The 22621-nt window shown below is 33.6% G+C and overlaps 1 protein-coding gene across 1 annotated transcript in view; it reads right to left on the bottom strand.

Moving 5' to 3' along the window:
* LOC129230089 (dynein axonemal heavy chain 7-like) overlaps positions 1-22621 on the bottom strand; it is a 179190-nt gene that overhangs the window by 125307 nt on the left and 31262 nt on the right. The window contains 4 exon segments of the mRNA XM_054864483.1: positions 13470-13610; positions 19997-20180; positions 20318-20427; positions 20671-20790. Coding sequence (XP_054720458.1) covers positions 13470-13610; positions 19997-20180; positions 20318-20427; positions 20671-20790 — 555 coding nt within the window.

The raw sequence follows: 22621 nt of genomic DNA on the forward strand, positions 1-22621 counted from the left end.
GGGTCATTAACATTATAATAACCTAATACAGGTGCAGACGATACTAGTTTTTTTATTTTAATGAATGCATCATTTTGTTCTTTAGCCCATTCCCACACAATGTCTTTCTCTAAAAGTTTTCTTAATGGTTCGGTAACATGCGAAAAATTTGGAAGAAATTTCCCCAGATAATTTGCCATCCCGAGAAATCTACGCAATTCTTTAATACCAGTGGGTGTTTTGATGTTTTCAATAGCTTTAACTTTATCGGGGTCCGGAGCAATACCATTTTCATTAAGAACCTGTCCTAAGAATTTAACTTCGTTAGAAAACAAAATACATTTTTCTTTATTTAAACGTAATCCTGCCAAATAAAGTTTTTTCATAACTTTTTCTACTATGCCATTCAATTGTTTTTGGGCTACCGAATCTGATGCAGAGTTATTACATATTGCTGGGTATAATTTGTTCAGACAGGATAGAGTAGGTAAAAGAGGTGGTGGGGTTTTAATTTATGTCAGAGACAATTTTATTTGCAATGAATTGGTCATAAATGATAAGCCTACTGATATTGATATGGTTTGGCTGGAGTTGATGAGCAGTAAGGGCAAAAAGCTACGCTTTGGAAACATTTATAGGCCACCTAATTCAAACCAGGGACAAGATGAACAGATGTACCGTGTTATTAGCGACATGTCCAGTAAGGGATCCGTTATCATAATGGGGGATTTCAATTTTCCGGGTATTGATTGGAATAATTTTTATCCTGGTAATGGCAAAGAAGAGGAATTTTTAAAAGTAATTGGTGACTGTTTCTTAGATCAAGTTGTAACTCAGGGAACTCGAGAGGAGGCCATTTTGGATCTAGTTTTTTGTGACATAGGTAGTTTTGTTCAGGGGTTGAGTGTAGGGGAGCATATTGGAGATAGTGATCATAACAGCATTAGGTTCCGGGTTAAATTTGAAGTGTGCAAAGATGATAATTTTAGGTTTGTGCCCAATTTCAGAAATACCAATTTTGTTGCACTTAGGCAGAGCTTGAAAGAGGTTTTTTCGTCAGGGTTGGAAAATAACGATGTAGATCAGCAGTGGACGGAATTTAAGGATAAACTTGCTAAAACCGTTGGGGACTATGTTCCATTTAGGAGAAAAGGTGTTAGTACCAAAATTTGGCCCATGTGGTTCTCCAGGGAGACTAAAGTAGCTCTTAATTATAAGCAAGCCACTTTTCGTAAGTTTAAAGAAACTGGTCAGAGTGCGGAGAGGCTCCAGTATGGTAAGGCAAGGCGAAATTTTAAGTATTTGGTACGGATTCAGAAAAGGGAATTGGAGCAAAGGCTGGCAGATGACATTGATGGGAACCCTAAGAGGTTTTTTGCTTACGCTAATTCTGGGAAAGCTCGAAACAGTCAAATTGGGCCTTTGGTTGATGAGCATGGAAATTTAATCCAAAACGATAAGGATATTGCAAATGTTCTAAATAACTTTTTTTCCAGTGTGTTTAACGATAACTGTATCTCAACAGTTGACACTAACAAGACACAAGCTATTATACAGCTTGAGGATTTGGTATTTTCCAGGGAGGAGGTTTTATTTCATTTGAAAAAGATTAAAGCAACTAAAGCTCCGGGACCAGATAATATTTATCCAAAAATTTTAGTTGAATGTGCAGAGGAATTAGTGGATGTTATTTTGAATATTTTCAATGCTTCTTATAACTCGGGGACGGTGCCAGAGGACTGGAAGCTGGCTAACATAACGCCACTCTTCAAGAAGGGGTCTAAAGGTATTGCTGGGAATTATAGACCTGTAAGTTTGACTTCGGTGATTTGTAAGATTTTCGAAACTTTGATCAAAATTAAGATCATGATGTTCTTAGAGACTAATAGTCTGTTGACTAGTTTGCAGTATGGTTTCAGGAAAGGTAAATCCTGTACTACTAATTTATTGCATTTCTACGACAAGGTTACCTCAGCTTTAGATAACAAAAAATGTGTGGATGTTGTTTATATTGATTTTCAAAAAGCTTTTGACAAGGTACCGCATGTTGCTCTTCTCAGCAAGTTAGCTGACATTGGAATAGGAGGAAAAACTTTACTTTGGGTTAGAAATTGGCTTACTGGTAGGAAGCAAAGAGTAGCTGTGAGAGGAAATCATTCAAATTGGAGTGATGTTTTAAGTGGGGTTCCTCAGGGATCAGTTTTAGGGCCTCTTTTGTTTATTATATTTATGAATGACATCAATGAAAATATTTCTGGAAGCATGAATTGTTTTGCTGACGATGTAAAAGTTATGGGGATTGTCGAAAATGAAGAACAAGTAAAACAGCTGCAAGAGGATTTAGATCATATTACTAAGTGGGCTGATAAATGGGGTATGGCAGTTAATGTAGGGAAATGTCAAGTGCTACACTTAGCTCATGGAAATAAGCGTATGAGATATCGTTTACAGGGTTCAGTCATAAATCAGGCAGAAAATGTTATGGATCTGGGTGTCTTTATAAATCAGGACTTCAAGTTTAGTCAACAGTGCAGTATTGCTAGTAACAAAGCCAACAAAATGCTCGGGTTCATCAATAGATCTATTTCAAACAAATCTAAGAAAGTTCTTCTGCCTTTATATAGGAGTTTAGTAAGACCTCATTTGGAGTATGCTGTTCAGTTTTGGTCACCTTATCTGAAGAAAGATATTTTTGTATTGGAAAGGGTTCAAAGAAGGGTAACTAAATTAGTAAGGGGACTCTCAGATTTAGATTATGATACCAGACTTAATAGGCTTAACATGTATAGCCTGGAGCAAAGGAGAGTCAGAGGGGACATGATTCAGTTATTTAAATTTATCAAAATGAAAGATGTAAATGGATTAAATTTTTGCGGGGAAAGCAGTCATTGTTTTAAGCTATTTAAATCTCAGGCTAACTTGGAAATCAGGAAAAACTACTACTTTAGCAGGGTCGTGGGCACTTGGAATAGCTTACCGGAAGAGGCGGTAATGAGCAAGGGAGTGGATAGCTTTAAGAGGGCCATTGATCTTCATTGGGGACTAATTAATTGACTAGGACCAGCCTAGCTGGGCCCAGAGCCTGTTGCTGGTCGTCACATTTGTATTTGTATTTGTATTTGTATTTTCAGCGTATAACAAAATATCATCCATAGAACATTCGACATTCTCAAAATCTTTCAATAATTCTAACATTTTCTGCTGATAAATTTCAGGTGCAGAAACTAACCCGAATGGAATTCTTTTGTAAGCGTACCTTCCCCAGGGGGTATTAACTGTTAGGCATTTTGAAGTTTTATCAGTGACTCATATTTGCCAAAAACCTCGTTTACAATCTAATAATGCAAAACATTTTGCTCCTTTAATTTTTACAGCAATTTCCTCAACAGTTCTTAACGGAAAATGACGTCTTTTTACATGCTTATTTAATTTGGAAGGATCAATACACACTCTTAATTTACCATTTTTTCTAACAATTACTAATGGACTTACACACAAACTAGGTTCAGTTATTGGTTCAATTACACCCAATTCTATCATTCGATCAATTTCTTGTTTTACACTGTTTTCAATGGCATAAGGAATTTTTCTAGGCGGGCATACATCAAATTGAGCTTTTTCATCAACATCAATATCATATTCAAAGTCTTTTAAACAACCTAGCCCCTCATAAATTTTTGTTTTCCAATTTACTGGAACCATTTCGTTCTCAGCAGACAGCACTCTTTTTATTAAGCCTAGTTTTACACAAGTGTTACCACCAATAACAGGTTTTACATTACCATTAGCTACAATAAATTTTAAATTAACACTTTTGTTCTTAATTTTACAAGTAACATTAATTTCACCTTTAACATTCATTTCATGATTACTAAACGAAATCAATTTTTTTACTTTTGTTTTGACAATCGGGACTTCCAATTCTTTAGCTAATTCATAGCTAACAACGTTACACTGAGCCCCCGTATCTAACTTAAATTTAACAGATTTATTAGAAAAATGAACAATTTCATGCCAATCATTATCAATAGAATTTATATTGAAATTTACTTGCACACTGTCTAAGTATACTTTAGACTCACCACTAGAATAACATTTATCATTCTCATTATTGTTGTTCTCAAAATTATTCAAAACATGAATATTTTTAGATTTACAAACTTTAGAGAAGTGACCTACCTTATTACATTTTCTACAGCGCTTGTTAAATGCCGGACACGATTTAACTCCGTGTTTTGTACCACAACGCTGGCACTCGAACTCTTGATTTTTGTAAAATCCACTCCTGTTGTTTCTGTATGAGCCGGATTTCTTGATTTTTACAAAGTTTTGTTTCGATTTGATACGATCAACTTCTAATTTCGGATCGTTCTTTAATTCTTTTAGCTGTTTTGACGCTTGTTCCGAAATACGACAAATTTGTATAGCTTTCGTTTATGTTAGATCTTCCTCTGCTAATAATTTTTCTTGCACGTTGTCATTAATGATACCGAACACAATCTTATCTCGCAAGAGACCGTCGGTCAGTTCGTTAAAGTTGCATCCTTGAATTCTTTTTTTAGCTTCAGTGACGAATTCATCGAACGTTTCGCTTTGCTTCAGTTTAAAGAAATTCCATCTTGTGAAGGATTCATTTTTCTTCGGAGCGAAATAATCTTCGAAGTTCTGCAAAATAACATCTATATTTTTGGAATCTTCATCACTTAATTTGAAAGTATTAAATATACTTATCGCTTCATGACCTATTGTTGTCATAAGCACCGCCGCTTGAACTTCTGCTGGTTTTGCTTTCAGATTAGAAGCTACGAAATACCATTGAAACTGTTGCTTGAAGTCATTCCAAACGTCTGCCATATTATCTTGGCGAATTTTGAGCGACATCAGTGGTTTTAAACCACTCATTCCTGCCTCTTGCTGTGTCATTTTATTATTTTAATTATTACTTCTGACACCATGTAGCGATGTGAGTAATACAATGACTCGAGGCGGATACAAACCAGACATGTTTATTAAGCTACGGACGATCACATACTATGCGGGCGGGAACTGCCGACTGTGTAGAGACACAACTGGCACATGCGCAATAGGCGCAAGTGTGACGTATGCGACAGGCGGTAACTCACTTCCAGTCTGCGATGTTTCTGTCATCTTTATCTACTATGATTTTTAATACTTGAGAACCATACGAGGAAGTAAATAATGTTCTTTTACTCACTTGAAGTAAAGATGTTGAATAAATCCAACGCTACAGTCATAAATCATGTTAAGTAGGGGAGAGCATTCATCGCAGTCATATCGAAACCAAAACTTTTACCGCAGCCACCACGTAGTGTTCGCTTGTTGTGTTTGGAGGTGTAACGAGCGAGTAGCAATGCAATAACGATAGATGCTGTTTTGCATTAGCACGCTATACTTTAATTAACACATATAAAAAGCAGCCACAACACATTTATAAAGAACATGTACATATCTGAAGCTTACATGCAACATTCTATGACGTTGCGCATTTCGCGATAGTCCTGTTGTTCGATTCGCTGTCTCTCTCTCTCTCTGTCCGAACACGGTTACAGTTAAAGTCCTTTATTACACACTAAGTTTTCTCTGAAGGTCCAGATACATGACTGGCTTTTAGCGAGGGAGATTAATGAATTCTGGATAATTTCAGGAAGGTAAATGAATTTTAGCAATGAATTGACTTCACTGCCATCGTATTGGCCCCTCCAGATTGACGTAATTCAGTTTCACTTGCTGCCCAATGGGGGCAAGTGAGTCTCCGGATTCTGTAACTTTCCAAAAGTAACAAGCAAGTAGAATTCTTTGTGCATGCTTGCAAGTCCTTCTTAGCAATGGCTATAGTTGTGATAATAATTTTGGCACTTTCTTGGCAAGTCGAAAAATGTGCCAAGCTATTACTTTTAAACTTACGTAGGTTCTCTCTGAAGGTTTCAGTGAAATGATTGTTTTGAATCAGAGAGGTTTCTGAATTCTTCAGTAAGACTTCAGGATAATTTTAGGAAGGTTTCTGACTTTTAGTGGAAAACGTTCCTATTTTTTGCAAGATAAGTTACTGGCAGAAATTGGGCGTATTCACTGCTCATTATTTTTCAGAATGTTTATTAATTGTTTTTGAGTGTTGAATAAAATCAGAAAACCATGGAAGCCATGTAAACAAAGAACACAACATTATCTATCTCAGGCCTAATTAAAGTCAAGACACTTGGACCAAAACTTCAACTGTGCAACAAAATAAAACTGTGCATCCAAAACAAAGTGAATATATTTTTTTGCTTTTGTTTTCGGAAAACATTCTTGGACAGACAGGAAAATTGGCGGACCGTTAATGGTTGAGAGTTTAATACATATCACGATGCATGTCGCAAATTGTAATTATTGGTGGCACACAACACACAATCATTGGAAGTTGATACTTTCTAATGCAGGTTTGAAATAACAAGAAACAGTATTCGTCAACTGTTTAAAGTAATTTTGACGACAAACTTTTCCAACTCAATCATAATTTCTGTGGGGACCCTATATAAATTTTACGCTTGAAGATGTACTCCATAGAGTTAAACAAGCACACTGATGTCCAAATCTAGATTTTACACCAGAAATGTAAAATGAAGCTTTAGTGTTGATTGAAGATTTATGCATCTCAATTTCAAATTCGTTATTTAGCCATTAAGGTGTGCTATCACTGGATTGATTGGTCACCGATTTAGTTAACACTGATATGCAACGAGAAAAAACAGTGCAATGACGCTGTCTTAGCTACAATTATTGAGAATAATGAGCCATTGCTGACAGCTGAAAAAAATAATTCATAACCAGATTGTGCTGATCGTTGATGCTGAACAAGGCTACATAACAATTATAACAAAGCTGTAAACATTTCAACTGAATTTTTAAATTATCTGAATACACCAGGAATGCCACTACACGATTCCTGGTTGAAAATTGGTTCACCAATTATTCTTGTTCGCAATTTAAACCCACCTAGACTATGCAACGGTACACATTTATTCATCAAAAGTGAACAATTTTGACGGGAAAGTTTAAAAGAAAATTTTTCGTGTTGCCAAGTAATCCATTAATAGCGTCATAATTTTCAAACACATTTGAAAGGCTTCATTTTCCGATTCGTTTAGCTTTTGTAAAGTCTATAAATAGATGTCAAGACCAAACGGTGTCTGCTTTCAGTTTGGACTTGAAACATACATGTTTCTCTTATGGGCAACTATCTATCACCTACTCACAAGTGGGAAACTTATCATAGGTACCTATTCGTGCTAGCAACAGACAGGTTAAGCAAGAATATTGTGCAGATATATAGATATGGAAAATTTTCAGTTTTCAAATAATAGAAGCAATAGTTCGTGTCAACGTTATGTACCTCTTTTATAAAATTTAATAGTTATATGTTTTTAATTTAGTTAGGGTATTTTGTAAAGAAGTTATTGATTGCATACTATAGAGAAAGCTGAGATGAATAAAGTGCAGTGTAAATCCTAAAAGTGTATTTTGGTTCATGCTTAATTTCTAAATTCCGATATTTTGCAATCAGATTTAATATTTACTATCACTTTCAAATATGTTTTTTTTTTTTGGTCAATGTCATACTTGCAAAATTTACTAAGCTTAAATATAGTGCTTTTACCGTTGAGAATTTAGTTAGTACTTACTAAATTTAATATGTACTTACTTCAGCCTAACACGCCCATTATCAATCTTATATGTTTTAAAATCGACTGCACTATTTAAAGTTTTATTAAAAATATTAATTTGATTCTATCAAAATTATAAATAAAAGATTATTTTAATTCAACTATTTCACTACAGCAACGCGTGGCTGGGTCAGCTAGTATACATATAAGGGAAAAAAATGAATAATTGTAAACCGGAAGTGGATGTTAAAAGATCGTGGCACAATTAGAGCAGAATGTGTATAACCCAAAACAAGTGGCATTGAAAAGGCGTTCAAAAAAAAAAAAAGTTTAACTGGAGGTAATGTGTTTTCAACAAGTAATTGTTGAACTTTAACAATTTTGATTGGGGGGGGGGACATGATTTTTGTTTTTAAGCATAGTAAAGGGAAACAGTTTCGGATTTCGGGATTCCGAAATTGGGGTCTCATACTGTAATACATTAGAGCAATGGTTCTTAACTAAATTCCGTTTCAAAAATTTCCCTTTGCAAACAACAAGACAAAAATAATTCTTGACACATAGCTTGACATCCAAGCAAAAAAAAGAAGCCTATTTTTGGACATTTCATGAGAAAAATTAATTACAAACTTATTTCTCATTTATTTTACATATTTAAAAACACAGAAGTGAAACACTAACCAGAGACATTTATGTACTTTTAACACTTAAATAATTGAAACAAAAATAAAATTTAGGCAGCGATTCAGCATTGAAATATTTAACACTCTAATGTAAGTCCATGAAATTTCGTTTAAAACTTTTTAATTTAATGAATTGATAGAAATAATAACAAATTTTATTCGCTTGCCTCTTTCCAAGGTATAGCAAACATCAAAAATGGAAAAAAAAATGAATTCACATACCGGATGCAGAGATCGCGATTTCCAAAATGAAGGCGTTAAAAAGAGTATAAATTGTTTTGAAATTGCATTTTAAAGCTCTGCTACACACATATTACTAATTAGTATCGACAAAACGCACCGAAAAAAGTGCGTTCAAAATATTTTAAGCGCTCAGAAATGCCCATGCATTACCGTAAATGTCAAATTTAAAAAGGATTAATTATTCACCCGTAGTAATCAGGGTAGAAAATATTCATCAAAAAGCATGTTTAAAAGAAAAAAAATACTGTATATTCTCCCATATATCTCTGTCTTAATCCCCTAAATAAATTATCAACAAAAAACTAATCATGGAGACGAATCTGAAAAAAATCAAGTGAGCGAAATCGAAACCTTTTCCTTCCCATCTTGCTTTGAAAAACTAACCTTTGGCGTCACCAATGCTTCCATTCAACGAGCTAAACCGGTTACTACCAGTTAACTGATCATGTGACAGCTACTGATCACATGTTTCAATCAACCAATCAACAGCTTAAAATGGTAACCGGTGAGCCAACCGATAGCTGATAGAACCTTGTGGTTAGTAACTGGTTACTCACCGGTCGACTGGTGAGGTTCGACGAACACAAGAATTGACGGGCTCACTTGACTTGAAATACGGTCTGTTTGGGGAAAGCAGCATTTCCCCCACGCTACAGACAAAGAGCAGAGTTTGCTTTTACCCTCCTCCATCACCCCTCCCCTTTCGGTGCCGCGAGTTGTTTATGAAGGACACTAGATTTGAGCCAGTTATCACGTTTTTGGCGCTACAACAGTGCCGCTTAACTTAGAAAAAAAAACAGCTGAGGATTTTCCCTGATCCTTTCTGGAATTCCCTGATAATTCCCAGTTTTCCCAGACTGTGGCCACCCTGAAAAAGCAAGTGAAAGGCTAAATTCTGGATACAAGATTTTTTTTTTGTATGGTTGATTGTCAATAAGCTAGAAGAAATTTAAAAAGTTTAAGTCGGAATAAAAACAACTAAAAAAATCCTAATCACAAAACAAACTCTTCTCAAAAACTAATTGTGAAAACGGAACATTTTCTTACATGAGTACAAAAGTGTGCATTTCTCCTCATTTTTAACACATCTACATTAAATATAATTTCAATATATTTATTTCCTCCAAAACACAGTAGGTTTCCCATGACTTCTTAAATTTCCAAATGTTGCAAGCAATGTGTGATATCTATAAAAAAAAAATTTTCAATTGTGAAAAAATTCAATTTTGTTTTCAACTTTAAAAAAACCTAATAATGATCTCAAAAATTGCCAATTCAAGCCCTGTTGAATTTGAAGTCCTATACTGTAAAATTTTCCAGTACTTTGCTCAAATACATCGTAGCTAATTTGTTTCTTATTTTGTGGCTTTCTAGAAGCTCAGTAAGTGTCACCACACCGAAAAAATAATAATAATAGAACATGGAAGCAAATGATCACATAACAAATAAAATTAGTGGAGAAAATTGAGATTTTTTAATATCCATCTGAAAAAACTCCGACTTGAATGAAGGAAAAGAAAATTCCGAAATATTTATATAAAAATATTGTTAGTATAACCATTCTGGGCAACAAAGATTTCTTTAAGCTTCTTTTTTTTTCATTAGCATTCATGTTTGAATTAAACATTTATGTAATTACAGAAAAATACAAGTGAACATAAAAATCATTTTGAAGGGTGTAAACCAAACTGCTATAGAAGTTTAACCTAGCATGTTTTTAAAACTAAATGAAAAACTTGATTTGTACTTAAAGATGAAAACAGTCGGAAAAAAACCGGAAAATTTCCGAAAAAAAGGGAAAAAAAACATTTTTTTTCGAAGGAGTAAATTTTCACTTCGGAAAAATTGAAAAAAAAAAAATGAATTTTTTCAACTTTTCAGGGTTTTAATTGAAATTTTCAGCAAAAAGTGATTAGAAATTTCTCAGGCTTAAATTCTGATGTAATTTTCTCCCTCTCCCCCCCCCCCCGTTTTTCTCCCTCTCCCCCCCCCCCCCCCCCCGTTTTATGTTGAAATACTGTCTAACATTAATGCAAGTTCTTGTATGACAATATAATTTGCATATAGATCAAAAAATGTTTAATAATACTTTTTGCAAAAAAGCTTAAACCAATAACCTTAGTGAAGAATTTATTTTCCTTCTTCATAAAACAAACAAGCATAACCTTAATCACAAAACTGTTTCTGCTGATTGTACGAACCAAATGTACAGGGTGCAGCAAAAAAAAAAAAAAACAAGCAAGCAATTTTCCATGAAATTTTATTAAAAATTAATAAATTAACAAAACACAAAAAATAATAATATGAGAAGACCTTTAGCAATCAATAAATTTAATTGGTTTCAAACTGGCAGCCTTTTGCAGTAATATAGAGATGCAACTGTTTGTTGAAATTTTCATTCAAGGGTTCTCTGCAAGTCCTTTAATCAATCCTATTCCCTATAAAGCAATTGGTTTAGAGTTCAATTTAATGTGTGTTTAGGGTAGACCTTTGACTCCAAAATAGGCCATACAGTGTAATAAATGGGACTGAGGTCAAGCGAGTAGAGCATCCATCACTCTAAAGATATGTCAAAAACAATGCGCCTTGCACCACTCTTGTCTTTTTGGCCATATGAGTCGGTGTGGAGTTACAGGAAAATGTCCAGTCTACAATGCTGAACTGCTCTTATGCCCACAGAAGTACAATAACTTCTAAAATGTCTTTCTGGTTCACTTTTTGATTCATTTTATGGCCCTCATTCACAAAAAACTAGAGATTTATTGTCGCTTGTGCTGATTCCATCTCAGATCAAGCCTGACTTCAGATTTTGGCGATATCTTACACTTTCTAATGTGCTTGAAGTGTCTACAGATCAAATCCTATGGTTCTGGGGGATGTGAGCCAGTTGAAAGGTAAATCAGTGAAAGGTATCTCTTCCAGCGTGGATTTGCAGCCCGTCTCAAACGTTTCTGGCATCTTTGGAGTCATACAGATACCTGAACTTTTTGGAACTCATAAAACTTCTGTTTGAGCTGTTTTTCCCCTTAGTCCCACTTATCGGTCACAGATTTCCATCTTACAAATGACTTCGGTTGTGGAAACTTAAGGATTTCATTGAACTCCCTTTTAGATGACCTGACAATTAACTGAAATGTTCACTGTTCGTTTTTGTACACATTCCCGACTATCATTTCCAAGCCACTTGAAACTGCAGGCCGTTTCAAATACTGTTTTTTGAGGGACAACAAGTAAACGAACCGTTGTTCTACTTGGTTAAACAACTTAAAATAGCAGGTATTTTGCTTAAAATTGTAAAAAAAACCGAAAAACAATCATAAAATAGGTAATATATTGTAAATTATTTTCTAATAAAGTGAAAGACAAAAATAAATTAGGCACTCATTAAAATAAAATTACCTTTCTTCCATTCGATGATACAGTTTTTGTCCGATATTTTTTTTGCCGCACCCTGTATACTGCCTTGCTAAGCAAAAAAGGGGAATTTGCAGTTGTGCTCAAGCTGAGATATTGTATTTTAAAGTGTGACTCTTCCCTATATTTGATTCAGATGGCTTTTTTTTAAAAGAATTTTTCAAAACAACAGTTCTTGATCAAATGACCCTAAAACATCTAATTTATTAAGTAAAATACAAAAGAGAGAACAACTTGGTTATAATAACTCAAATTTGTTCAAAAGTGCTGGTATGACTACTTTTACTACTGTGCTTAGCATGATCGTATGAATAAACTGAAACTGTAGTTTTGGTTCAGCTTAAGAAACACCAATTTAGTTTTGATTTGGTCTGAGACTGGATTGGAAAAAAAACAAAACTCAGTAGCTTTCATTTTCAGACAGTAAAGTTACATTGTATTATTTTTCGTTCAAAAAAAAAAAAAAAAAAAAATCAATCATGTTTGAAAGTAGAAAATTTCAATTAATACTTCAAGTTTCAAAGGCAATTTAAAATGGAAAATGTAATTGTTACGATTAGACACACATTACCCAATATTATTGGTTGAATGACGACTTGACTTATTTCTGGTGTTTGATCATGAAAGCTCTTAGTTATAAAACAATAAGTTCTTTTTTCTAATTAATCTTACCTTTATGTGTATTTCTGTCAAGCAGATGAGTGGATAGTATATATTTCTTAATGCTTAACCCTGTATATGTTCCAAGAAACACAGAGCTATTAAGAAACCCTAATTTTATTCATAAAAAAAATCAAATTTTTCATTTTTTCTCAATTTTTCCCGAAAAAAAAAGGTAAAAAAACGTTTTTTTCCCACCATTTCAAAATTTCCAGAAATTTTACATCTCTATTTGTACTACATAAACAAAAGAGTTTACAAACTTTTCATAATCATCTATGAGAATATTAAATCCAAGAAAAAATTTCACTATACTGCCGTGTGCAGGTAAAGGGCAGTAACTGAAAATTTTTCATTTTTCATTTTTTTGCATTTTTGTCATCTATTGTACGTTATCTTTACTGTACAAGATCGCTTATTTGGCTTCCACTGAAAAAAAGGCGCAAAAAAAAAATTCATAATTCCAACATTTTCCTATTGTTAGTATTGAATCCACCACATATTTCTTCAAGTATCTTGAAAACTCATTTCTGCAGATACTGCTGTTTAACTGCACATGGCAGTATAGTTCTTTTAACCTTCAAAACATAGTTAAAAAATCTTTACAAAAGCCTGACTGAATTTTCATCAAACACATTTTTTCCCAATATACTGACAAATGTGCACAGTAGATAGAAGACACATACACACACAAATGTTCACTAAGCAAAATTTCAAGCTAAATTTCTTTGCTTGTATACTGATGAAATAGATATCTTAAGTTGGGTAATTCCACAATATTAGAGCTTTGCTTCTGCATAGAAAATGAAAGCAGAAACTTTCTTACTTTTTTGTTGTCATCCAATACAGTATTCATACTTTCAATCCACAAAGTATCAACTGGGCCATCAAAAACAACCCACTTTCTATTTGGGCTTTTAGAGAAAGCAAATTCCCGAAAAATGATAGCTACAACCCCATCTGACCACTAAAACAAAGAAAACAAAAATGAGAGAGAAAGATTTATTAATACACTTTCATAACAAGCACAATGTAATTAAAAAATATTCTCTTCATTTTGCGATGATTGTAAGAGTAAGAATAATTACATAAAAATGCTGGCCACCTTTAGAAAACCCAACGCATCTGCAACCCCCAGTGAAATTCATACATCGAACATGATCTGTGTTCCTTTAGTAAAGTTCTGACAAGGTGCTATTGTTTTTAAGGGTCAAGGTATAATTTACATAAGTCTAATTGGAGCTCAGCTAAGTTACTTTTTTAACCTTTTCAAGTGTATTTTCTCTTATTCTACACTGCCATTGTACTCGTAATATTTTCACTACAAAATATCCTACATAATGTATAATGAATTAACCCTTTTCACTCAAGTTTCTTTTACTCATTACCAACTATTTCCTTGAACTCAGCCATGCCAATAGGTTTCAGAACAAGAAATACAGTGGCGAGAGCAGCAACATGTAAGTTAAAATGAGCCAAAGTTTATGTCGAGCAGCAGTTGACATGAGTGTACTGTCCGACCATCACGAGAAAAGCCACCACCGAAATGTCTGCGCCTGTCTACTGTTCCCGTACAACTGCACAAAGGCGAGCAGACGAGTGGCGAAATGGTGCCAAAAAGCCTTCCTGTTAACCTTTGCAGAAAATGAACGAAGTCCGTTTCTATGGCAGTAGACGGGCTCAGGTTTGATGGCAGGAGCTTTTTTCGTGAAAGCCAGACAGTATATTATGATATTTACATTATCGAGGCTGTCAGGACAGTTGAGAGCCAAGTGTTAAGTAAACTTTTATACATTGTAGATTTAGACTAGTTTCAAACTAGTTACACATAAGCATATGTTCTGAAGAGAATAGGGAACCTGCACTTTTAGTGTTAGGAATTAAACCTTAGGGGAATTAAGCAGTTATAAAGTCCTTGATCTCATATGTCATTTGCCTAACTGTTATATTTCACCAGATTTGTCTCTTTATAAATATGAGTAGTTTTGTAAAAAAAAATGTGACACAAAAACATATCATGCATGTGTAAAAGTTCTTAATAGGTAATTAGCACTGTAACAGGTAATTCTCCCAATTAATCTTCAAAGTAATCTTTCAAGATGATCCATGGCTAACAAGGGGTATATGAGTCAAAACAAAGCCAGGGCAATGGTCAGCTGTGAGCAATGAGCAATAGTTGAAGTACATGTAGTGAAATGAAATAATGATTTCATAATGTTCATCCCCAAATTCAATCCTCAATTTCAAAGCTAATTATTGTACAAATTAATTACATACATTTCAACCAAAAATATCAAATTTATTTCTACTGACTGCATTTGTTGCAAAATTTTTCAAACATCGATTAGAAATCTCAAAATCAACAACTTAGATCACATACCAGATTTTAATATTTCCCCCTTTTTTAAAATGAGAACATTTTGTGTTTGAGAGCAAAACTATGCCTAAATCCTAAAATATAATGTATTACATTCTAGGAATATTTTCCATTCATTTTCAATCTGTTACTAATTGAAAATCTTCATTTTAATTTTTTAAGTAGGCAGACTTGCAACGTACTTCAAAAGCAGAAAAAAACAAAGAAAGCATCTATTTGCAATATACCAGACAGCCCAGTTATCACAGCTAGAGACTGCAGTTTCGTTCTTATTAGAACCCTTCAGTATAGCACAGTGAATAACTGAGCCGGAGGCAGATGTCATCTCATTGAAGCTGAGAGTGCCAACAAATTGGTAGATGGAGAGAATCTATCTCGGTTATTCACTGTGCTAGACTGAAGAGTTCTAATAAGAACGAAACTGCAGTCTCTAGCTGTGATAACCGGGCCGTCTGGTATATTGCAAATAGTTCTGCCTTAGCCCTGGCTTAGGGGATGTAACTTGCTGCTATAAATACCCAGGCTTTGCCTTCAATTCACGAATCAAACCGCACCATGTTTTGGACGCCCGCTGATGAGATGGATTCATTCCATTACCAGTTTGTTGGCACTCTCAGCTTCAATGAGATGACATCTGCCTCCAGCTCAGTTATTCACTGTGCTATACAGAAGGGTTCTAATAAGAACGAAACTGCAGTCTGTAGCTGTGATAACCGGGCTGTCTGGTATATTGCAAATAGTTCTGCCTTAGACCTGGCTTAGGGGTGGTAACTTACGGCTATAAATAAAAAGCATGGCTTTCCATCTCAATCATAGTGGTTATGAAACATTCTGCGAGCTTAATAAAAATACATACCAGTTAATTATCATAGGTGTTTTCCTTTAATAAGGCAAGTATTTCTTACACCACAAATTATACTGTAAAATAATACTGAGGGGTAGTTGAAAGTAAATTTAAAGAATCATGTTTGGTCATTAACTGCACTTGCAGTCAATTGTATGCTTATGCAAATAATGTAGCAATATAATTTTTAATCAAGTAGTTATTTTAATCCTGGGAGTCCTCTTACCTAGTTTAACACTTTCGCTGCCAATCACGCGCTAGCGCGTGATGTCGCGCCTGCGCTGAAAGGCCAATCACGTGCCAGCGCGGGAAGCGCTGTTATGTCCCAGTAGCCAGTCACGCGCTCGCGTGGGAAGAGGATTGCCTCTACATATGTTCTCCGTTGTAATCGGCATTATATGTTAGGTGTTTCTGCTGCTATTGGCGTGGAGTAAAGGCTTTTAGCTAGTTGTAAAGGTATGTGGTTTTAAAATTATAGCTTTATTAGTTATTAAAAAAATCTTGTAATATGAGTTGTAGAGACGATAGTTCTGCAGGGCCTTCACGCCCCAAAAGAAGAAAAATGCAGTCTAATAAGCCTCTAACAGATGAGGAAATTGCAAAATTGTTAGCTGAGCTTTCGGACGAGTATCCCAGTGATATTAGTTATGACAGCAGCGATGAAGAATTTATTCCTCCTCAAGGTGACCATGATATTTCAAATTCTGAAGATGAAGATTTGTACGACCTGCAAGAAGCGACATGCCTTCAGCGTAATTCCGCTGTGGTAGGAAATGTAATTTGGGAAAATGACTCCACAACAATGGAACAATTTCCTTTCACAAAATCAGAAAGTTTGTTGCAACCTGTTTCAGGTGACAATCCAATTGATTATTTTCGCCATTTATTTACCGAAAATATGTTGAATGAAATAGTTGTTCAGACCAATGACTATGCTCGTCAAGTACTTTGTTCTCGTGAAAAAAAGCAATTTTCTCGAATTAATGCATGGAAGGAAACCACAAAAGAGGAAATATTGGTATTTGTGGGATTAATGTTACATATGGGAACTGTAAGAATTAATCGCATTCAAGATTACTGGAAAACTGATACACTGTTTTGTTTGAGTGTATTCTCATATAATATGAGCAGGAATCGTTTTCTTTTGTTGCTGAGGGCATTGCACTTTGCAAAAATCCCAGAGCAAAATGCAGAACTCCCAAAAGATCGACTATATAAAATCAGAAGTATGGTGAATTTGTTCAACACTCGATTGGCTGAAATATATTACCCAGGACGGGAGATTAGTTTAGATGAGTCGATGATATTGTGGCGTGGATGACTTATTTTCAAATAGTATATTCCAAACAAACGCCATAAATACGGTATCAAATTATGTATGACCACAACAACTAATGGCATGGTTATCAAATTTATGGTGTATACCGGCATGGCGGATGATTTTGGTGGGAAAGGACATGCACAAAAAGTAGTGTTACATTTATTGGACGGAATGCTAGATGTTGGGAATAGTGTATATATGGACAATTACTATAATAGCTATGAACTCTCAAAATTTCTTGCTGATAGAAAAACACATTGTACTGGCACAATCAGAAAGAACAGGAAGATATTTCCGAAAGAAGTTAGTGAGAAAAAATTAAAGAAAGGGGAAACTGTAGCAAAGTATGCTAATGGTGTAATGATTGGGAAATGGAAGGATAAGAGAGATGTAACATACATTTCTAATGAATTCGAAAATAAGATTGAAGAAACAACTAACAAAAGAGGTGAAGTTACATCAAAACCACTTCCTATCATTCAATATAATAAATTCATGTCAGGTATTGATAAACAAGATCAGATGCTTGCTTATTATCCATGTGAAAGAAAAACCATTAGATGGCCTACCAAAATATTTGCACATATTTTGCAGCTAATGATTTCAAATTCTCACTTTCTGTATAACAAATACTCCGGTCAAAACTTTCCACTTTATGACTTTCATTTGTCTGTGATAAGAGGTTTATTGAAATCACAATCTGACATTCGTGCACCCGTGCCTCATTCAGCTGCATCAGAACTTGTGCTCAAACAGCGGGAAGAAAAGAAAAATGGTAAAGTATTGCGAAAGCAGTGTAAAAATTGATATTCCAAGGGAAAGCGTAAAGATACAATTTATATCTGCACTGATTGTGAGGGATCTCCCTGTTATTGCTCAGATTGTGCAAAGGTAACCCACAAGTAAAATGTTAAAAAATATTGTTTGCTGTAATACGTTAATTATAACCAACTGATAATAGTGTACTTACAATAAATGTGTGTTAATGATAAAGAATAATATAAAAATAATGCATTTTGTCGCTTATTTTAATTATTTTCTTTCATTTTTACACATCACGCGCCAGCGCGTAATGCGGCATGTAGGAAAAAATTTCACCTCTAGTGCCGATCACGCGCTGGCGCGTGATCAAAATATTCTATCAGGAAAGGCCTAAATATTGCCTGGTAATTAGTATGATATACATAATCATGTTTTTCTATCACTTTTCAATCATATTTGTTATAATATATAAATCGGCTTCTGGGAAAAACATATTTCTTCGGCGTGGCAATGGCTATCAACACATTGTCTCGTGAAAGACAGTCAACGTGTTAAAAAAAAAACATCAAGCCTAAGTTTCTAATTTATCATATTGTGCTTTTTATGCTACAATTTTTTTGACTATGTCTTCTTTAGCTTGAGTTAAATGGGACAGCCAGGCTGATCATTTTAAAGTATTTTCAGCGGGGAGAGCAAGAGGGTATATAATATTCGAAAATAAATAAATGGATACAGATATATCTTAATATATAAAAATCTTCTGTGCGGACGTTTGTCACCATAAGGCTTTTAAACGGCTGGACCGATTTTGATCAAATTTTTTGTGTGTAATCAAATTGTGGCAAGCATGGTTTCGAAGCGTGATGGATCGAATCGGAAACGTTTTTGTTAATGAATTAATTAATTTAAACATTGGATGGTTATATCTCCCAAATGATTAATATTTATTTTAACCTATTGTTGAACTAGAATTGAAATAAATATTTAACCCGTTGCCAAAGGACAATAAGAAAGCCAGCTCTGTTTTTCATATTGAAATTTCCTACTGTGATATGTCAATTGAGAATAAATAAAACGTAGAGAGAGAGTGTGAAGCCTTCACATTTCTTGAAAGCAACGATTTTACGTCCTGAGATATATTTTAAAGTAAAGTACTGGAAGGTTCACGCAAAATGCGTATTCTGTCGTCGTAGTTGAACCATGTGACCGGATTGGTGCTTTAGGTCTTCCTAGCCAAATGATCAGAAAGTACCGTAGTGTAATTTATTGTATATTTTGTTTATTGGGCGAAATATTTCAAATTGCAAAGAATTGTTTTTCGTTTTTTTTTTTTTGAATTTTTAGTCATTTTAGTTGAAGAATGTGTTTATTTTACGCGGGAAGGGGGGGGGGAGGGATGAGTGATTTTCACTTATTCAAAGAACTGTTTTTACCTTTATAATTTTTCTAAACGCTATCCTTTCGATTGTTTTATTATTTTTCATATGGGAGATGTTGCAGCGGGATTTCCTGTTTGTTTTAGATGGGTAGTAAGTTTTTTACACTTAATATCTGAGGATGCTTTTTATCCTTGGAGTATGGCTGAAGAAACAAATCATCAAGTACAAGAGAAAAAATAAATAATAAAACAACTGCTCAGTGGGCATTAGGTAAATCAAGTTGTAATAAATATACGCACTCTGACACCAAATCAGTTTAAAACATTTTTTTACTTATTTTTTTTTTAAACAGAACGGTTCAAACACTTAATAGTTCATAGAACTTTTCAATTTACAAAGTTTGAACAGAACAACGTCTGTTGGGTCCTCTAGTACACAAATAAACATACAAAAAATACACAACATTTCGGCAAGCAAGGGTGATACTTTTACTTCATTAGTAAACATCACAAAAACTGATTAGTCAAAAGATAAGTATCAGATTAATGTGATCTAAATTTGATTTCAATTTCAAATACATGCAGTAAAAAAATAACCAAAACATTTCCAGTCTGAAATCAGTAACAATACAGGACCAAAATATTTCAAGAAAACTAATGGATGCATTTACCTCATGAGTAATGGGGTCAAATTCACCAAACAACTGCCCCATAGTTATGGATTTGGGATTCAATGTTCGATATGTAACAGCTTCTTCTTCTCCCAAATCTCTTTCTTTCATTAGTGATAGAACAGAAGCCAACACTTTCAGTACACTAGTTTTACCAGCATTAGGAGCTCCAACCATCATGAAACTGTAACATTGCTCATTATTTTTTAGCTTGAATAAAAGAAAATTTTACCAGAAAAAAAAATACATACATATACGTTACGAAACAAGATGTACCTAACTAATATGTAAGTACACCTATCCATTAAACAATGTACATACCCATGACGGACAATCATCATTTCGAAAGTTTGTATGATTTTTAGAATAAAGGCATCAGCAGGTTGTAAATTCATTTTTTCACAAACTTCATTTGTAACATCAAGAAATACCTGCAAAAAAAGTCCATAATAAAGATTTTACTTTTAAGAGTAGATTTGGTGAATTTTAACACTGATAATTTACATTTCTCATATGAAATATCTGGAATTTTTGCATCTCTAGTCTTGATCAATATAGCTTCAATAGTGTACCATCTAAACAAGAGTCTAAACTTTTGAAGAACACTGTAAAATTCTTTTTTTTTCTTTTCCTTGACATTTTAATGTACATCAACAAACAAATAAAACTTTTACCTTGTAATCTGGCTTCGGCAAAGTGATGCCAGGAAACAAATCTGATATGATGCCTTCAAAGAGAGGAATGTCATGGGATAAAAACTTTGGCAGATTTACATCAAGAATAGATCTCAAAAGCTAAAATTAAAATTCCAAAATTTTACAATAAAATTATCAATATATATATATATATATATATATATATATATATATATATATATATATATATATATATATATATATATATATATATATATATATATATATATATATTTCTATATATATACATACATATATATATATATATATATAACAATAATCAATATCTTAACATTGTTATAATGAATTCAAAACTATAAACTTTCAATTATTTTTCCTCTTTTTTTTTTTTTTTTACAATACAGTAAGATCTTGTTGCAACAAACTTCAAGGGATCACAAACTTGGATCAATGTAATGGAAATTTGTTGTACAGGAATTTAAGCAATTTAATGGCAATTAAAATGGGATTAAACCAGTGGTCAGAAAAATATATATTTTTTTTGTAGCAAACTACAACTACTTTAACATAAATGTAGTTTACTACAACTACTTTTTTTTCAAATGTAGCAACTATAAACTACTTTTAAAAAGTAGTTGCTACTTTAAAAAAAAATAAATCAATAAAAAGCATTCACTTATACACCGTTTGAGGATTGAACGAAAAAAATTCATAAAATGATTTAGATCAGTAAGCTGAATCATTTGAACATGGTATATTACCAAGAATTATTTATTCTTTCCTTCGCTTCCTGAGCCAATTCATCGTTCAAATATTTGTAACAATTTTAATGCATATTTGCTGCAAGAAAGGATTTAAAAGTGGAAGGAATTCAACCTTAAACTATTTAATCCTTTCCTAACAGTGAATATTTCATTCAAGAAGTGCAACTTGGTTACTTAAAAATGTAAATAGATGAAGTCATAATTTGTTTTAAATTGCATATAGACAGACATGTTCATAAAATTGATTTAGATTATGAAAAACATCTTTTAAACAAAAGAGAAAAACTTTTAATTTTCATTATATCAGTTAATTTTATAGGATTTTTTTTTTTTTTTTTTGCTGAAACTAATGAATTGATTTTGAGCTTCTAGCTAGAGGTCCGGACCAGAACATCATCTCCTTTCTTACGCCACTCATAAAATGAAATAAAAACATTTTTCAATTTCACCGAACAACCTCAAAAACTTACATTATTTAATAATTGACTTTTATCATGTTAATATATCCAACACTCAATCAGAAGAAACGTTGCTTCTACATTTGAACAAAGCCATTGCCTGTTTGCTGACATTTCGACAGTTGAAATTGTAACCGTAACTTCAGTGGATTAACTCTAAAATCCAGTAGAGAGCGTTAATTTTGTTGACCACTTTTTGGTTTCTTCATTCTCCTTAAATTAGTCTTTGTCGAAATACAGCATTTCCCTGCATGTCAAACATTACCAAAAAATATTTTCAAATTATCATGCCGTGGCGTGCGTTTCATTGTTGATGACGTCAGGAGCGTTACTCGATCATACGCTAGTATATAAATGAGGACATCTGAAATATGAAACATAACTAAGAATGCTTATTTTATTTCAATGTGAAATTTTAAACTACTATTGATTCTATTTACACGAAATGTATATTTCGCGAGCTTTTCTCGAGTAATGAATTTTGGAGCTAACGCGAATTCTTCACCCTGTAACAAGAAAATTTTCGAGTGGGAATCATGGAGCTTAAGTATCCCCTTCTTTACTGGCTACTAAATATTAGTTTCGTGAATAAACTTTCCTTTTAGATTCACTGAAAGCGGAAGTTCCCCAACCGAAACATTACTTTGTTAATTTACAAATCACCACTCTACGCATATTTTTTTATTCTAAATATGAAATTGATGAAACATAATTTCACATAAGCGGTTGTTTATCTAAAGTTTTAAA

This window comes from Uloborus diversus, chromosome 9 (genome assembly GCF_026930045.1).
Source record: "Uloborus diversus isolate 005 chromosome 9, Udiv.v.3.1, whole genome shotgun sequence".
Classification (NCBI taxonomy): domain Eukaryota; kingdom Metazoa; phylum Arthropoda; class Arachnida; order Araneae; family Uloboridae; genus Uloborus; species Uloborus diversus.